Raw genomic sequence first — 19030 nt, 5'->3', positions numbered from 1 at the left:
TCATCATACAAATATGAGCAATGAAACAGATCATTAGACTTGACACCTCTTACAGTCAACTGTATGTTGTATTCCTTTGAATATTGCAACGTACTTGTCAATTTTGCAATATTCATGCATTGATTGAGTCCAATTGCCTTTACATTTTGAAGATTCAAATCGCAAATTAAAATTTCGCCCACGGTACTGTTGGTGCCCTTCTATCATAGTGGCTTTAACACTTAAACACAGTCAACACAAAATATAAGCTAAAAAATATGTAGCTGCTTCCAAGTAAAGAATAATTTTATTTGGCTTCAATTATCCTTTTAGTTTGTAGTGTAGCTTTACTGGCAGCAATTACTCGTTTGATACGTGCTGGTTAATTTTGATCAGTTTAGAATTTTTTTTTTTTGAGTGATAATACAAATAATACCTATTAATAACAAAATGTCAGATTGACGAGTCACGAACTTTTACTGACAACAATACAAATGTAATTATATAAACTTAAACACCCACACATTTGCTTTACAAGCAACAATGTGTGGTATGAACCCGACACAAATACCGAGATTTTTCTTATCTTGACTGTGTTGACATTGACGTTGATTACGCTAAGGATTTTGAAACGTTATTCAAAACCAACACTTCTAGTAAGGACGCCATTTACGTGAGCCTGACGATCATCAACATGCCAGTTATCAATAATTCCACTTCGTGATTTGATACGTCACTACGGTGTCAAATGATGAGAAGCGTGGACGTGCTTTACTGATGAGTGTTAGCGAGCTTTCCCAAAATAATTAGTTTTTGTAAATAATTTCATACATTGACAATTACATTGAAAAGTATTTTGTGTTTCATAAACAAAACAGAAAAGCATCAGTATGTTTGGTGTAAAAGTCAGTGTTTGTAATTACGGCCTTCTTTCATGAACAAATAAAACAAATATCTCACCTGTGAAAGCGACATGTTACTTTTTGTAGACACTAAGATATCTACATACAATGTCCAACAATTTAACAAAAGAAGTTTTGGCATTATAAAAGAACTACCAAAAAAGATATCGTGTTTGTTTTTTTAAAAAAATTCTCTTTAATCTACTATAGACCCCAAAAAGAGGTCGAGAATATTTTTTTCAGCAAAGCAAAAATTTTAGCGGAAATAAGTCAATCAGCATCCATAATTTTGCATAATCACCCGAGTCCACCTAGCCCCTCCGGTTATCAAATAACAGAGAGCTTAAGCAACTACGTTTTACTGGACGGCAACGGCAAGAGGAAGTTGTTTTTATTTCCGTTCAGCGTTGTATGTATTTTGTTTACGCCGTCGGGCCTCCGCGCCGACGTGAAAATACTTGTTTCAAGGTTGCCTCTAAAACCTCTCTAAAATTAATATGGCTGACAATTCAAAGAAAATGGAGTGGACAGATGAGCACGATTTATTGTTGATGAGAGAAATGATGGTTAGTGATCTGTTTCAATACAAAAAGGGAAGCCCCAATCGGGGATTAGTATGGGATTCTATTGTCGAAAACTTAAATAAAACGGAAGCGCCAGTCTTTACTTTAAAAGACAAGAGAAGTGTTCGAGACCGGTGGAGTCTTTTAAAAGCTAAGTTCAAGCAGAAGATGCGCGAAGAAGAAAGGGCAAGTGGCATTGATGTCGACGAACTGTCGGAGAAAGAAAGTTTGATTAAAGAGTTGTGCCAAAAAGAGGACAGCTTCCTTGAGGTAGCATCAGTTCAAAAGCAAAAGGAAAATGCAAATGCTATTGATATAAGGATGACAGCCTTGGAACGAATGGGCGAAACATGCAAGAGAAAATCTGATGGCAAAACTCAGATGTTAAGCTTAAGAAAGTACGCCGCGGAAGTTGTGAATTAGTCGAATATTTGAGAGAAAGATCAAGCAAGGAAATTGAAATCCGTCGTGCAGAACTAGAAGTAAAGCGAAATGAGCAAGAAATACAAAATCAATTGAGTACCCAAGCAGCTACACAACAAACAGAAGTCTTAAAATGATGCAACAACAAAATCTAAAATGATGGAGAGCCAAGCTTTACTTCTTCAGCAACAACAGCAATTGTCAACAGCATTTCTTGACATTATTTAGAGGTTCACAACCAAGTAAGATTGTGTTGTCACTTACAAGGAAAGAATTCTTAACTGTTGTGTTTTAGCAATCTGTGTAACTATGAACTTTTAATGTTTTGTTATTTGAATTATAATAACTTTCTCACTTACACTTGTCAGTATTTACATAACAAGTTACATACTTGCTAATTGTTTGTGTGTTTAATGAGTCATTTTGGCATTCATTAATTACTTATAAAGTAATTCTCCAAGGTTGGAGGATCTAACTGAAAAAACTTGGATGTTATATTTCCATACATGCAAGTGAGTGAATTTCTTAACAATGCACAGACAATATATGCTTTCCCAACACTACTTAGACCTATTTTGAGGGTTTTTTTGAAGTCCATGAACCGGAATGAGTTGATCACATCTCCAAATAACCATTCCACAGACACTCTAACTGAACTCATTTGCTTGTTGAATTCTTTCATTCTGTCTGTGATTACCCCATGCCAAAAGGAGCTTGTAGATGAATCCTCTGTGGATAAGCGGGATCCCCATATATGCATAATGGTCTCCCATCCACAGAAAAAGCATTTTGTTCCAGGTCTTGAAGGAAGTTTGAGTCAGCCAGCATACCAGCATCATGTTTTTTTCCTTCTGTAATATAGAAAGTATTTGCCTGAGTTATAGACTGTTTTTGCTTGTACAATATAGTGTTTACAATAATATTTTCATTTAAATAATATAAGCATACCAACTGGACCAAAAATATGTGCAATCAAACCATTTGGCAATGCCACACCCTGGAACTTCTAAGAGTGAACTCTTTTATGCCCATTGTAAACAATTCGCTGATGTTTTGTTGGCCGTGAAATTGGTCTGACCGTTCCATCAATAAAGCCAAAGCAATTTTCATAAGGTGCTCCTTTTTCATGGATGGCATTGGCATAAACCTGTAGATATTCTGGGCTTAAAAGATCATGGTTCCATTCTGTAATTTTTTGCTTATGATAATTATAAATAAAGTCAATGATGATATTTGCAATCATACACAACTCAGGAACTGGTCGCCCAAATCTGCCAATCATGTCTGAAAATCGACAAGGGTAAGCAAGACGATTTAAAAGAATGCATAGCCCTTCCAGTCCTGAACATGTTGTCCTTTGTGGACACTTGACTATTTCAGGGATTCTAAGATTCTGTTGGAGGAAAATCAAACCGTGTTTGTTGGCTCGGAATTCTACTTTACATTCATCCTCACTTAGATTATCTAAACAAAATGGCTCATAATTTTTGAATGGAAGCTCTGGGTTCCTTGATTTATATGCCTTGTACAATATGATCAATTCATATTCTGTAATGTAACCTTCTTCAAAAAGCTCAAGACAAAAGTTTCGTATTGTTTTAAACGAAGACATGAAAAAGAGTTCACTTTCTACCGCCGCTTTCTATACGAACTTTGCTTAACTGTTTTAAAGATACGCGGGAACGTCATGCTCGTCCCAGTCTTCCGCGATTTCTCACGACGCCGTTGTCGGATAAAACGTTGTTGCTTAAGCTCTCTAACTAAATGGGTTTGTAGTAGTTTTCACTGCAGCCTGTTTTTCATGATCAGGTTGTTAAACTGGTGATTCATTATAGTTGATTTCTTAACACGACACCATCTGGATTTTATTTAAATTCCGGCATTTTTGCGTGTATTGTAGTTAATTAGCTATGCCTTTTTGTAATCTATAGTGGAATTTCAAAAACAGATGTAAGTACAAGCGCGCAAAGCATTACCGTGACGTACACTCATTTAAATAAAAACATCTTTCATTGCTTTGTTATTATTGATAGACGTCACAAGATTTTTGTTACAATGTGAGTTTGCGTTATAAACTAATTTTCTGGCTTACAGAAAGTTAAGCTTTAATGAACTATTTTATTCTATTGACGAAGACGATGTTTACTCGATTCTCCGTCGGCAATTGCAGCCATTCAAGCCTCCGTCGTCTTTGCTCGTTTGGGATAGGAAACAAAAACTAAAAGTTTGTACACATTTAAACTGACATTGTAACCCTATTAATTTGAACTTTATAATGCATAATATCAACAGAAACGTATGTACATCTGTGCACTTTTTTCTTCAGTAAAGCAACTTAGTTTACCTTAACAATACTTTACGCTATAATTTTTACAAGATATGCTCTGTTCGACTTTGCTTAAGCCACACCTTGAATCCTCGTGTAGAGGCAATGTCCAAATTATATGTGCTAACATATAGTTATACATGTTGTGTAGCAGCCATGATTATGACAATGAATGAAACTGCTTTGGTTTGATTTTGATAAGACTTGGCAAAAACACAAGTAGTATTTACGGACAAGATTTAACACTGGCCAAAATTTGCGAATTTTTTTCCGTTCAGATCATGGATAGATTTTCCCATACTCCTTCATATATACTGAAAGCAGGAAATAGCTTTTCTGCGAGTTAAATTTTATAAAATTTTATAGGCTCTGACGAAAGTTTCTGGTGATATAGAATCATCGCAAAGAGATACACTAAAAACCTAATTCTAATCGAAGATGCCTTTCGTAAAATGTTTCGTGAAAATTTTAAAAGCTTATGTAGAAAATATTGTATGTGTAAGAAAGATCAGAGTAATAATTATAAATGCATAATAGAAAAGAAACATGTCAATCAAATGTTAGTTAAATATACATATCGAAGGCGAAGACATCTTGTTTTATTCCGTCCAAAGTTTTGTGAGTATATATTCCAAACGATCATTAAATGGCACCCAACGTGGGGCCGGCTTCATTCGAAAACCAGATAAATGTCGAAGGATAATATTGAACGACTTCGCGCCAAACGAGGCGGTTATCGTGGCGTGTGTACAAGGCTTGTAAAAGAAGCACTCGAGCTTCTGGGTGCCACTGAAGTAGACATCGAACGATGTAATGTCATCGCTGAACAACTCGAGAGTAAGATGAAGATCGTGAACATAGAAAATGATAAAGACGGTGCCTGTAGCTTCAAGGTTAAATGCGTACACTGTCAAGGATCCAACCACAACAGCTGTCACACGAACTGTCAAGGGAAGTGTTCTTTTGCAGACGGCCAGAGCTATCTGTTCCAGCACGAATTCTCTTTAACACTGGAAGCCAAAGGTCTTACATTCGAAGGTTACTTCAAGGCCGGTTAAGGTTAAATTCAATTGGTTAGGAGACACTTCAATTAAATACCTTTGGCCAAAGGAAGAGTAAACGAGAAAGCTGCGAAGTGTTCGAGGTGAGCATTGCAAGCAAGAGTGGAGGTGAGGTAGTAGAGATTAAAGCAATCGCATTTCCAACAATATGTGCACCACTTCCTGGAAGGATAAATATAGACGAATATCCACATTTCCATGGTTTAGAACTTGCAGACTTTGATTCTTCCGATAAAAATGGTAGCTGTGATTCAATCGACATTATGATAGGAGCTGATCATTATTGGGACGTAGTCACAGGTGATGTCGTACGAGGAGAAAATGGTCCAACAGCGATGAGCAGCAAATTGGGATGGCTTTTGTCTGGATGGTCATCACAAAAATCAGACGGACGTACTCTGAACAGCCTCATTTTAGCAGCTGACTGCATTGATAATTCTACTGTCGTAACCGATAGGGATGAGTTAACAATATCATTGAAGCGTTTTGGGAAACTGAGAGCGTTGGCATTGACTCCTTTGACTCGGAGAACTCACCCGAGGAACAAGATTTTGTGCAAAATATTCAATTCACTGGAACACGCTACGAATTTGGTCTGCCGTGGAAAAATGATCATGTGCAAATTGATGACGATTACGAACTCTGTCATAATAGATTGAGATCATTGCATCGAAAGCTGCTAAAGATTCCACAAAATCTTCAAGAATACAATAATGGTATTACTGAACAATTGGCAGCAGGAATAGTCGAAAGGGTTCCGGCATCTGATAAGGATTGTGGTAAAATTCACTATCTTCCCCATCATTGTGTCATACGAAAGGATAAGGTTACTACGAAGCTACGCGTTGTGTACGAGGATCTGCTACGACGAACTTGCGTAACTTTTCACTAAACGATTGCTTACTGACCGGGCCGAACCTCATTGCACAAATCTTTGATTTTCTCGTCAAATTTCGACAAAACAAGATTGGGCTAGTTGCTGACATTGAGAAAGCATTCTTAATGATTGGAATTGACAAGGAAGATAGAGACATGCTTCGTTTTTTGTGGCTAAGGGATACTAGGGATCCGCATTCAGAAGTATTAAAGCTAAGGTTTTGTCGATTGGTTTTTGGTCTACGACCTTCGCCAGCAATTCTAGGAGCTACTATCAACCATCATTTGAAGACACACGAGAAGCAGGAGCCAGAACCGGTTGAACACTTGAAAAATTCTCTGTATGTCGATGATTTTGTGTCCAGTGCCGAAACCGATGAAACCGCTTTGCAAATATACAAGGGAACAAAGCAGTTGATGGCCAAGGGTGGATTCAACTTGCGAAAATGGAGCTCGAATTCCAGTAACGTAGTAAAGTGTATCGAAGCGTTAGAAGGTAAAAAGAATTTGAGCTTGATTAGTGAAAAGTCATGCGTTACTCAAGATGATCAGTCCTTTACAAAGTCGACAATTGCAAAGAGTCGCTGCTCACGGATCCCACTCAAGTCAAAGTACTACGAATGGTGTGGGATACGGTGGAGGACACATTTCTGTTCAATTTGACTGAAATAATCGACTACGCCAATTCATTACCTGTCACAAAGCGATCGTTGTTGAAATGGTCATCTAAAATCTTTGATCTCCTTGGATTCTTGTCTCCTTTTACGATAAGGCTCAAGATTCTGTTTCAAATCATGTGCTTTGATAGATTGGGATGGGACTGTGAACTGCATGGCAATCGACGTGAACAGTGGAACGTTTTATTGTCAGAGTTAAGGTTTCGAAATGATGTTCGTGTGCCGAGGAAGTATTATCTATTCCAACCGAAATACTATACTACACAAGTTAATGGATTCAGTGGTGCATCTGAAAGTGCAATTGGTGCTGTTGTCTATGTAAGAACAGTCTATGAGAATGGAACCATCGACGTGAAATTAATCGCTTCAAAGACAAAGGTCGCACCAGTGAAAAAGCAAATGATTCCACGATTAGAGCTGGTGGCAGCGACTGTACTAGAGAAGTTAGTAGAGTCTTTGTTAAAGGTACTCAAGTAGAGTCTGGAAGTTTTTTATTGGGTTGACTCGATGACAGCACTTCACTGGATACGAAACGATCGAGCATGGAAACCATTCGTGCAGCATCGAGTGAACAAGATTTGAAGTATTTCGTTGACGGAATCTTGGAACTTTTGTCCTGGATCACTTAATCCTTCAGATTTACCCTCACGAGGTATTTCTGGGCGAATTCTTCTTCATGGCTCAATGGACCCAAATTCTTGGCAAGGGACGAAGAAGAGTGGCCAAAACGTCCAGTTGGCAACCTCTCACAAAGTGAAGAAGTTCTGAGGGAAATTGTGAAAGAGCATCCGAATGTCGTAAGATCACTAGTTTCGAATGAAATCGAACAACGAGCCATGCCAGATCTTAACAAAGCAATCGACATTGCTCGTTATAGCTCCACGAACAAACTTCTTCGAATAACTGCTTATGTAATGAGATTCATCAACATATTAAAGAAGATGCCACGGTGCGAGCGAACAACAAACAAACTCATAACCTCAGAAGAACCAAGCTCAGACGAAATAAGGAAGGTGAAGCTGCTATGGATAAGGTCTATTCAACAACTATCCTTGGAAAAGGAAATATTATTCCTTCCGTCAAAGAATGCGAATTCTTCAATACCTATTTACGTTAAGCAATTTGGGCCATTTCTCGACGATGATCACGTGCTGCAGTGCCGTAGGAGACTGAAGAATTCATCACTGAATCTGGAGAGCAAAAATCCTGTATTGCTTCCAAAGTAATCAAAATTTGTGGAGCTATTAATATGCGAGGCTCACCACAATGTGAAGCACAGCGGGGTTCGTGATACACTAACAACCATTAGAGAGCATTTTTGGATAATCCGTGGTCGAGAAGCAGTAAAGAAAATCGTCAGAAAATGTCGTATGTCGCAAAGCCGAAGGTCTTCCTTATGAGGGAACGCCTCCTCCAGATCTTCCTGTTAGTAGAGTGTCGGATGATCCCCCTTTCACAAACGTAGGTTTGGACTTTGCAGGACCGTTGTTCGTACGAGAGAGTTGCGAAAGGAATAATTTGTCGGATAATCCATTAAAGGTGCATATTGTATTGTTTACGTGTGCGTCTACTAGAGCCATTCATCTGGAGCTCATTCCTTCCTTAAGCGTTCCAGCCTTTCTCCGCGCGTTCCGCAGATACGCTAGTCGACGAGCACTGCCAGCTCTTCTTATATCCGATAATGCTAAGATTTTTCGAGCTGCATGCTTAGAAATTCGCAAGTTATGTCGTTCTGAGGAAGTGTTGCGCTATCTTGCAAACCATCAGATTACATGGCAATTTATCGTCGAAAAGGCCCCTTGGTGGGAGGCTTCTGGGAACGTTTGATTCGAAGCGTGAAACGTCCGTTGCAAAAGAAAGTTGGTAGAACCAATCTAACCTACAACGAGTTGCATACTATTGTGGTTGAAATCGAGGGCGTAATAAAGGCACGACCCCTAACCTACGTGTACGACGATGAAGAAGCTGTATCTCTTCCGCTAAGCCCGTCGCACTTGGTGTATGGAAGACGAACAATGACCATGCCAAACAGTGAGCACTTTGAAATTCAGAGCACCTATCAATCTTTGACGAGAAAGGCGAAACATCACAAAAATTTGCTGCAGCGTTTTATTCTTCAATGGAGAAACGAGTATCTTTTAGCCTCACGAGAGCAATACACTTCAAAATCAAGAGGTAATCAAAATCCCGAAATAGCAGTGGGAGATATCGTCATTATTTGCAATGATCAAACAAAACGTATCTTTTGGAAGGTGGCGAAAGTTGAACAATCGTTACAAGGTGACGATGGAATTACACGAGCTGCACAAGTCAGAGTCCTTCGTGGAGACTCTAGTCATTCAGACTTGTTACGACGTTCTATCAGGCAACTTATCCCAATTGACGTTCATCAGGAAAAAGACAGTAACGAAAGAGTAGAGAGCGATAAGAACGGCGAAGAAGAACAAGTGCTTCGTCCAACCAATCGACCACAACGCAGCGCGGGCATAACAGGACAATGGCGAAGATTGCAGAATACAAACAAGCTCTAAACAACTGTACATTCTTAGCAAAAAATAGTTTTGTTTTTTTTTGTTTTGTTTGTTGACAACATTTTTATTATGTCAGCCCTGGGGAGTGTAAGAAAGATCAGAGTAATAATTATAAATATATGATAGAAACATGTCAATCAAATGTCAGTTAAATATACATATCGAAGGCGAAGACATCTTGTTTGTATTCCGTCCAAAGATTTGTGAGTATATATTCCGACGCTCATTAAAGTGTGTTTGACATTTTTATCCATTGTTGAAATGTATCTGTAAAACAAAAACTACATGTAAACAAGTCGTAATCAACCGTATTCTCATAATCTATGAAAAAAGTAAAATGATGAAGTTTTATTTCTGCTAAGAATATATTACATTATCTTTGACAATTGACAAATCAAGCCGTAAGATTTTCTTTTCAAGTTGCATAAATTTATTGCATGGATTCCGCAAGACAACGCTGTTGATTGCTACCTACCATGCCGCTTGTACTGCTAACACCAGTAAGCGTGCAGTTGATTAATGTTATAGATTAAATAACGTAGCAAATCCTTATTCAGAGACGGATCAACATAGTTAGTTTTGTTGATTACAATGAGTTATCAATTTTTACAAAGAGATATCAATTTTTACAAAGATTTATCATCTTTCCAAAAAAGAAGGCGTGAGTTCCTAGAAATTGTTTCAGAAAAGTGAGGGACACGAGCATTAAAGGTTCCGACACGAGTGGACCTTCTGTCGAGATATCTATACTGTGGTCGGCATATTTAGTTGACAGGGATGTTTATTTTGAGTAAGTAAAGGTTATTTAAATTATAGCCTAAAACAACAACTGCCACAAAATAAATCCACTAGCAAAGTGTGAAAGCATGGATATTTACCATAGGTTTTAATAAAGGTATGTAAGAATCATAACGTATTGTTTATCGCAATAACATTGGACAACAATCGTCGCAGTTCAAGATTCAATATATTGACGTATGTGTAGTTAAGGTGATTATTATTTTTAAGTAGAAACCGATGTTTTAAGACAGGAAATATACAGAAAATACTGTTATAGTGCCAGCTATTTGTTATTTTGTAACGACAATTGAAAGTGTACACATACTTTATGCACAAATCGTGCTTAATGAGTGAGGTATATACAGCTTAAGTGTTAAGTGTTAATTGCCGTATTTATGGACGTGCTAAAGTGGATAACAACTGATAAAATCTACATTTGTCTCTTATCTAGAGAGGATTATCTTTATAGTTTAAGTATCAGCAATTAAAACCATACATTTTCAAATCAGATTACACAATCTAGTTTTGTTGAAGCTAACTAGCAGGCTAAACAATTTACTTTTGTTGCATGGAATGCATTCAGCTAATTGACAACAGCCGAGTTTCACATAGCATGAAAGTAGAATCAGCCTTTGTCCATAAATAAGATGCCAACAGATTATAAACTGCAAAACTTTGAACAAATGTCATTTTCACGAAGAATTTGATCGAATCAAAAGATCCTTGCGTCTATAGAACCATTTGCAAAATAAATTAAAGTGCTCATACATTTATACATATTTGAAAGCTACTATGATCAACTAGCTACATTAGAAAACTACAATAGTGTACTTTGCTGAATTGTAACACAGTATTTGTGAGTGAAATCCAATTATGACTTAATTCATAATATCATGCCTGTCAATAAATTGGTGAATAACATGGTATAAGAAATTATCCAAATCTAAAAATTTACATTGTCTGCATGTGAGCATTAATTTGCAGGTAGCACAATGTTATCCAGGGGCAGCGCAAGGGAGATTAAAGGCAACCATTGTGTTTCTACTGCCATGTTAAAAATAGTTTATAATGTTAAAAATGTTATTTTAACATTAACTAAAGAGAAAAGTCGCCAAGAAAAACAAAAAAGCCAAACGTATTTCAGCAATACAAATTGAAAACATAAACAAGACATCTGTTTATCATGTGCCTGCATCTCAATGAACGAGCAATGAAAATGAATTCGCTTAAACAAACATTTGCATAATTCAGAATAGATGAATGGATTAAAGTTAGCTACGCAAAACTTGCAATTTTATATCCAAAATGATAATATAAAATATCTAAAATTAACCAAGATACATGATGATGTAACTCAGAGTTGTCGGGTAGTTCTGTTTTTATTCTTATTGGGCAAAGATGACATGTAACACACAGCACAATCCATTTTACAATGCTTTTTCTCAGGTATGAATTAATGCATTGTAATCATGTATGAGCCCTGAATGAGTCCTTTAGCTGTTTCACTCAGCATATATAGGTTGTGATTATCTTCAATTTCTCACTGATATTTCCTATTTTATCAAGAATATATTTTGTTGTTTTTTTTTGTTTTCTTTCCAATGTAGGGATGACAATGATAATGCAAGAAAGTAGAAAAGCACATTTGTTCTTCCAGCAAGATATGCTCTTTCTCAGAATACATTCATGAAAGACGTTGAGGTAGAAATTCATTCAAACTTCTTATCGCCGCACGTGCCATTTTCCTATAGGCAAGATGGATGCAAATACGTTTTAGAGACGCTTAGCTAATACTATGAAGAGCTGCCCTCTAATTTTTAAATGCTCTATCACATGATCAAGGAAGAGTTGTGAGCAAATCAACTGTGTCTATCCACCCTTTCTTGGTAGATGCTTTTGGTAGTTATGTAAGTTTCTTTATGTCATAAACTATTTTATTTTCACTTATTATTCTCCATCAATGCAGCCATGTCATACAGACTAAACTTTCATCTGGGCAATCTTGCCTCAATTGCTAAGAAACCTGAAATACACACTAAACAGGTTGAAATACGTATCATAAAGTTAAAATAGATGACGAGCAACATTAGCAAAGTTTACTTTGTTATAATCATGCCAGCTTATCCACATGTTGTAGCTAAATTTGCATGGTGTTTTATTTAATTTGCTTACCCTTGCTAAGTTATATACCATAGATCAAAACTTCTTTAAACCAATATTATATAAAAAATTTTTGAAGAAACTTGACTATATCCACCATTGCAAGCGCTATCTCCAAGTTCTTACGAGGCAAAAAGTACTAGAGGAAATTATCGATCCAAAACGTCTGTGCGTTCTCTCCACAAACGAATTGTAAATTCATAGCTTCCAACTGATGAGAATGATCATTCATCAAATGAACACATGACATGGATGAAAGAAAAAAACAAAAGAAGAAGAGTTATGTTTTGTTGTCAACGAAAATGGAACCAGCCAGGTGCATTTTATTTTAAGTTTTGCATTTTGGCTGTTTAACTACGCAGGTTGTCCTAAAAAAACAGAATCAACATAAATTAATTATGTATTTGAAAATTATTGTGCACAATAATGTAATTAGCATTCACAACAACTTTACATTTCTGCAGGATTTGATAAGGTTTGTTCAGTATTAATTAAAGCAAAACAAGTTAAAAGTATTATCATACATGATTTTAATCTCAAATTTACTACTCAAAAGCATTGTAAAACCATAGCGACATAACTGAGTAAAAACAGTCTTAAAAACTAATTCATGGTTTCCATAAGTTCCAAGAAGGAGAAACAAGCGTGTACCTAAATCAAGCAAGGAGCAAATAGCTATTATTTATGCCTCTTTCCCTTCCAAAATTCCTTTCAGCTTAAGGAGTTTTTATTCCCAGACGAGAACTCCAGGCAACACCATTAATGCCCATATTGTTATATTTGCATTGCTGCATTCATAATGCAGACTAAATTGTGTTATGCCCACTTCTTTTGAATGCATACACAATTATTTGTGCTAATTCCTTTTCGTAGGTCACCCTGCAAGAAGTATTTAAATTGTTGCAATGTCTATAGCATATGTATAACGAATTCTCTTTTTTACTAAATTGTAGTTGAAGAGAGAACACAATGGCCAATATGCTGAGAATTAGCAGCTGAAAGCAGATGAAAGACGAACTTATCTCCAACAACAAAACAGACAACAGTTGCTAGAAATGGAAGCATGGCTTCAAAGTCTTTCAAACTGACGAGAGACGCTGAAAACGTTGATGATGCTGAGGAAGAAATTTTTCCAACTGATGGTAGGTAAATATTTGTTTTGTGACTGGCAAGCTATTGAAAGCTTTTTTCTCAAAACAGTTCTTTATTTTATACGTAGCAGATTAAAAATTTAGCAAAAAAAGTTAAGGCTAATAACAACATAAATTTATTGTTTCCTTTTTTAAATTATTATATTTCTACTTTTTACAGAAGATTCGTATGTTGCCATATGCTTGAGGCTACACCTTGTTGAAAGATCTAATAAAAAGACTTAACTCTGCTGTATCAGGTGCAAGAAGAAATTTTTCTACATTTGTGAACATGTGAAGACATTATGTCAAGTTAAAGGCAAAGTCTACGACACTAGTGAGAGTGTATTACATTAGACTACGAATCTATAACTAAAAAATTATTTTAAACATATAGAAACAAATGTAATGCAAGAAAAGTTATCCCTGAAAGGAATAAACCCAAAGCACCATTTCCTATTTTTGGCAAATCGATGTAGGAACTAAGCAAAACAATTTTCATTGCAGGGAATTCAACATTTTTTGAAAGTTTCAGAAATTATCAAGCATCACAAGCTCAAGCCTTTTTATGGTTGTAACATAAAATTCCTAAAGACATTTTATTAAAATTTTATGAAGTTTTGTCCCTGATAAATGAACTTGATCACTTGAACTGAAATTAAACAATTTAAACAAGATATTTGCTGTTTTCAACTGCATTTTATAGCATGCAGTTTGGCTTTCCCCATAACAACCACTTTAGAGTTCCAGTTTCCGTGTCTCGTTAAATATACAACGTGTAAGAGTGACTTTACACCTGCTTCGTGCAGGTTTTACAATGTCATAGTGTAACAGTGCTATCTTTTGTTTTACATTGAGTCACACATCAGAGAAATATTGAAACAGGTGCTGGTAAATTAATCTCGCCTAATCGTGTTAGTTTATACTTCAATGTTGGATAGAGAAAGGGGAAAAAATTTGCCCTAACTTTACTGTTGTTTTATCCTTACAAAATTTAGTTCTGGAACAAACAACCAAATTGGAAAAGGAAATGTAAAATACCTGTTTAGCACAATATCAGGGCTCATCATGCTGCAGGATGCATAGGGAACACAAATATATGTAGAATCTAAACACATCTAGAATAACTATGAACCTAACACAGACAGCTTTACAAAAAAAATTGGCAAAAGCAGGTTTTGAAGGAGGCAGTAACTACATCACACTTGAAAGGAATTGAATTAAAAGTGGGTGAATTTTTAGGACATTCCATGATTACAGGAAACAACGTGAAACAACAATCACGCACAAAAAAGATTTCAATTTAAACTATTCATATTCAGCATTAAAATATTCATCTCAAAGATAAATCTTTAAGAGTTTGATTGGGTTATTCATACGAAAACCAGATCCATATTTCATAGTTACACATTATCATTTTAAAGTGACACAAACTTTCCCTTGATTGTCCAATATCCAAGAAGGAACACCCTTTTCCGCTTAGAAAAGTTTAAGGATTCATTAAGTCGAGAAATGTCAAACTTTCAACATCCTGAAACCATATGACAGAATGTCAATTACTTCAAAATGAAGCTGCTTAGAACAATTTTTTCTCACATTTTTCAAAGCAACAGCCTGCAAAACAGCAGGCTGTTGCTGCATTACATTGTCAGGTAATGTAGAATTTAAGGTGTAGAGTGCCTCTACAACGTATAGGTTTACATTGCTTTCTCAGTAAATATACCACTCTTATATGTTTAACAAGTAATAAAATCCACAAGGCAGCATGCTATAAGACTTTGACAATTTAAAAAAAAGAGCAGGAAAATACCTATGCTCCTAAAAAATAATCAAAATGTCATAGCATATTTTTTACTTTGAGCTATTAGGTGAGTGATAAATAATTCCCACTCCTTGTATTTGTGAATGCACTCTGCCTTTGTGTTGACCACTTGAACTTTTCCATTTACACATCACCAAATACAAAATAAAAAATACAGCTTATCCTTGAAATTGCCATATTAATGCAAAAAAACTGTTGTAACTAATTAAGAAGGTACATACCTTGCTTGGTCAAATATCATACCTTCACATTTTCTTTTTAAAGAGAAATAATTAAAAATTCTCTACAATGGCAATTTTTCATCCACTATTCTTCTATAGGGATTAAAAAGATGGAGAAAAATACATAAGCATACTAAATACATTACAAAAAACATATCAAAAAAATATGAATAAAGATACAAAATTTTCACTTAAATCTGTCAAAGACACTTGACTGGCCAATAGTATTAGTATTGTCAGACACAGAGTAAACAATACAATTTTTCCAGAATATTAACACCAGAGCTGTTTTGATAAGCTAAATTAGCTGTTGGATACATCTATTTCCTCCCAGAAATGGAAACAGGAATTTTCATGTTTGTCAAAAATTATTGCATAAAAATCATACATTGTATTATTTTTGATGTCATATTTGTTACAACAAAATGCTTTCATTAAAACTTGCCGGTGTATCAAAACTAAGTTTCCACTGTTAACAAATGATGCAAATGGCAAAGGACAAACAGCTCTGTTCTGGGTAGGGATTATCAGCATGCTTAATTATCAAACAAAATAAAAATATGGTAAAACATTTATCCGACATTCTACATGTACAGGCCATAAAATGAGAATTAATGTGATTGTTGTGTATAACAATACCCATGATACATTTTTTTTTCTATAAAAATGCTCTGACTTCTTGAAAAATTGATTGAAAGTAACAAGGATTAAATTGAACAAGGATTACCAAGAACAAGCTGTCATTGTTACTTGAGATCAATGACATGACTAATCTAAAAAATTAGGAAAAAACAATATCAACTTTACAGTGATAGAACATGTTGACATACTATTAAATTATTACAATTAACTAAGATTGACTTGCTTCACTGATTCAATGAGCTTAAATATTATCATGTAAGAATTTTCTTCTTAAAAAACGAAGAAAGACCCAGAAACAAAAAATGCCCATTTGTTGTCATGTGTTAATACTTTCTGATAAAAACTGCAATAGCATACAATTAAAAATATAATTGTAATTAGCTTTGCCATAGCAACAAAATGGCCCTTGAGTTCTCAAAAGCTGACACAAAGCATGGCAGTTCAATATAAAGTTGGCAGAAGCAAATTGAATAGACGAACCAATTGCCAATGCCACAAACCTATTGCGAAACATCAACAACAGAGTAAATATTGCTGATATGACTTGAAAAAAAACAGTCAATATTGTCACAGTAAATACTAATAGTGGTACTGCACATGGTAACATAAGTTGAGAAAAACATGAACATCTTAGCCAATAAATCCTAACCTTAGTCTATCTAGTCAATAAATCCTAACTATCAATGCACAAACCTAGAAACGATGGAAATAGCTTTCGAAAAGGGCAAATAATTGCATAAAGATTTGCTTTTCAATGTGCATTGCCTTGATGCTTTGTGCGTGTTCCTTATAACGTACTAATTGAGTTATGATAATAATAAATAGCCATCATCAAAGAATCAGTTTTATTCAGAAATTCAACTATAAAGAAGAAATTTATTAATGATTATATAGAATACTATGAAAATTTACCTCAATGGTGGAAAGCAGTTTTTTTAGATCTATTCAAAAGTAATATTTGCTAAGTTCGTTTGATGTGAATGTGACGATGGAGCCCAAATCCTATTGATGTTCGATCTTCTAGTGAAGTGAAAGTGACTGAGATCCGTATTGATTAGTAGCGATTTTTCAAAATACCATGGAAGTTGCGCTGATTTTATAACATTTTCAAAATTTGTAATGAATGAAATAATTAATACAAATTTTCTTTGGAAAGAAGCCAACAATCATCACACAAAACATAGGTACGTGGAGCGTACATGTGGGTAGCCACAAAATAGACGGCAAGTACATAATATATATTAAACATTGAACTTTGTTTTAAACATTGACGGCAAGTACGTAATTTATAAAAATTTTCGACATTGCAAAATGTGCTATGAGCTCAATCTTTAGTCGAATGACCAACCCAAACAGGTCTTTCGGAATCAGAGAGTGGTACATACCAAACATGTTTGATAGATGTAATACGTTATAGGTTGTGATATGGTTGTAAGTAATAGAGTAGTGGGTTTATTGACCTCTTTATTCAGACTAGATGAATCATAAACAATGTCATTTTCTAAAATCCTTTCGTTTGCGCTTATAATGTATAATCCTCACTCTGGTCACAGTGCTTTGGTGAGCAAAGCGTAAAGAAGAAAGCAAATGACTGTATTTTCATACCAGTCTTAAATGTATTAAAGTAAACTTCTCGAGGTGAATCTACATGAAGATAAAGTCATATAAAAATACATCAAGCCTTTTGATACATTTCAAACACAGTACGACGAATTGTTTACTTAAAAATATTTTGGTATGTGCTCCCCGTATTTAGAAAGGGTTACGTAGTTGGACATTTGAATGGCGAGTGAGCTAAAAGCACATTTTTTCAATTTCCAACAGTTTCAAAGTTTGATTTGGGTCTATCTATTTGCCATGCACCTTAATGCTTCCCCACACCCATTTGTTGACTTGTCAAACGCTCTTGCATATATTACATGTCACGCGACTTAGCTCACGTGCTTACATCGTTAAGTTTAAGTTGCAAAAAATAAAAATGGTCAAATATGATTTCAAACGAATTTAGATAAATAATCATTGAAATTTTTACTGAAAACTATTTTTTGATATAAATATTCAATTTCATCAGCTTTTTTTTCAAATAATTTTCTGACGTATATAATAAGTGATATGTTGTTCAGTGAACCGATAAATCAACGCACTTCATACAAATTGTATTTATTTACATTATAAGATGCGACACTTGAATAATGAATATATGTTCGGTAATTTTGCTACAATGGGTTGTGCTGTTTTTTGCTACTTTTCCCATACGATTTTAAAAAATTTTACATCGATTACAAATATTACCATTTGCATTCAACTGGTAGCTGTCCCGAAGTTTTCATGTTTGCTTACAATTCAAACGTCACGTTTGTCAGACGAAACGTAGGGTTACAAATTAGAAACGTAATGTTTGCTCAGGAATGTTTAACGTTGGAGGAACTATTTGAACAGGTTTTGGCTATGTGATTAACATGTTTATACGATTTTCCAATGATAAAATGCTGTAGCAATTGAAAATTACATCTGTATACCTTAAACGATTTGCAGAGTTTGATAATTGGACGTATAATATAAGAAAGAGCTGTTACAAACTTAGTATTCCGCGATTAGGGCAAAAGTAACGTTTACCAGTTGAAACCCGACGTTTCGTCTGACAAACGTGACGTTTGAAACCTAAACAAACGCGAAAAATTCGGGACAGTTACCAGTTGAATGCAAATGTTAATATGGAAAGCCATAGTGGACAAAAGTAGTCGAGAATCTTTTTCTGTTCGTGAATTTATTTGTTTGATTGAGATGAGTTTTGTCTATCGAGATTACTTTTTACTGTTGAGAATACATGTTTTATAGTCCAGATAACTTTTTTACAGTCGAGAATTTTTTTGTAGTCGAGAATTTTTTTAACAACATAATCTTTAGTAACAACAAACCAGTTTATATTAGGCCATG

At 35.3% G+C, this 19030-nt stretch overlaps 2 protein-coding genes, 2 long non-coding RNA genes and 1 pseudogene across 5 annotated transcripts; 2 read left to right on the top strand and 3 right to left on the bottom strand.

The window, feature by feature from the left end:
• The first annotated feature begins 1258 nt into the window (after positions 1–1258).
• Positions 1259–1996, top strand: LOC124454745. The gene has a single exon (XM_047005510.1). The coding sequence runs from the start codon at positions 1379–1381 to the stop codon at positions 1865–1867; it is 489 nt and encodes a 162-aa protein (XP_046861466.1). The 5' UTR covers positions 1259–1378; the 3' UTR covers positions 1868–1996.
• A 194-nt stretch (positions 1997–2190) lies between these two features.
• On the bottom strand, positions 2191–3412 carry LOC124454744 (annotated as a pseudogene).
• Positions 3413–6256: 2844 nt separating this feature from the next.
• On the top strand, positions 6257–8033 carry LOC124454223. The gene is made up of 3 exons (XM_047005027.1): positions 6257–6626; positions 6695–7250; positions 7445–8033. Exons 1-3 carry the CDS (start codon positions 6257–6259, stop codon positions 8031–8033), a joined length of 1515 nt encoding a protein of 504 aa, XP_046860983.1.
• Positions 8034–9345: 1312 nt separating this feature from the next.
• LOC124455012 lies at positions 9346–17199 on the bottom strand. Of its 2 annotated transcripts, none has more exons than XR_006951653.1 (4): positions 17006–17199; positions 16179–16224; positions 15452–15544; positions 9346–9605 (listed from the first exon to the last, which is right to left on the bottom strand). It is a non-coding gene; the product is annotated as an uncharacterized LOC124455012 (long non-coding RNA). The 2 variants fall into 2 exon arrangements; XR_006951654.1 differs by having other exon boundaries at positions 15474–15544.
• Positions 11473–12709, bottom strand: LOC124455018. Its single transcript, XR_006951661.1, has 2 exons — positions 12291–12709; positions 11473–11863 (listed from the first exon to the last, which is right to left on the bottom strand). It is a non-coding gene; the product is annotated as an uncharacterized LOC124455018 (long non-coding RNA).
• Positions 17200–19030: the final 1831 nt, after the last annotated feature.

This window comes from Xenia sp. Carnegie-2017, unplaced genomic scaffold (genome assembly GCF_021976095.1).
Source record: "Xenia sp. Carnegie-2017 unplaced genomic scaffold, XeniaSp_v1 HiC_scaffold_3, whole genome shotgun sequence".
Lineage (NCBI taxonomy): Eukaryota > Metazoa > Cnidaria > Anthozoa > Malacalcyonacea > Xeniidae > Xenia > Xenia sp. Carnegie-2017.
This window is presented reverse-complemented; position numbering and strand designations above follow the sequence as displayed.

Excerpts from the sequence above, each read along its gene's own strand:
- LOC124454223 (XM_047005027.1), top strand. The coding sequence starts at position 6,257 with ATGATTGGAATTGACAAGGAAGATAGAGACATGCTTCGTTTTTTGTGG. Across the intron at positions 6,627-6,694 it reads GTGTATCGAAGCGTTAGAAG|TCGACAATTGCAAAGAGTCG; the intron begins GTAAAAAGAATT and ends TCCTTTACAAAG. Across the intron at positions 7,251-7,444 it reads GCAGCGACTGTACTAGAGAA|ATTTACCCTCACGAGGTATT; the intron begins GTTAGTAGAGTC and ends TTAATCCTTCAG.
- LOC124454745 (XM_047005510.1), top strand. The coding sequence starts at position 1,379 with ATGGCTGACAATTCAAAGAAAATGGAGTGGACAGATGAGCACGATTTA.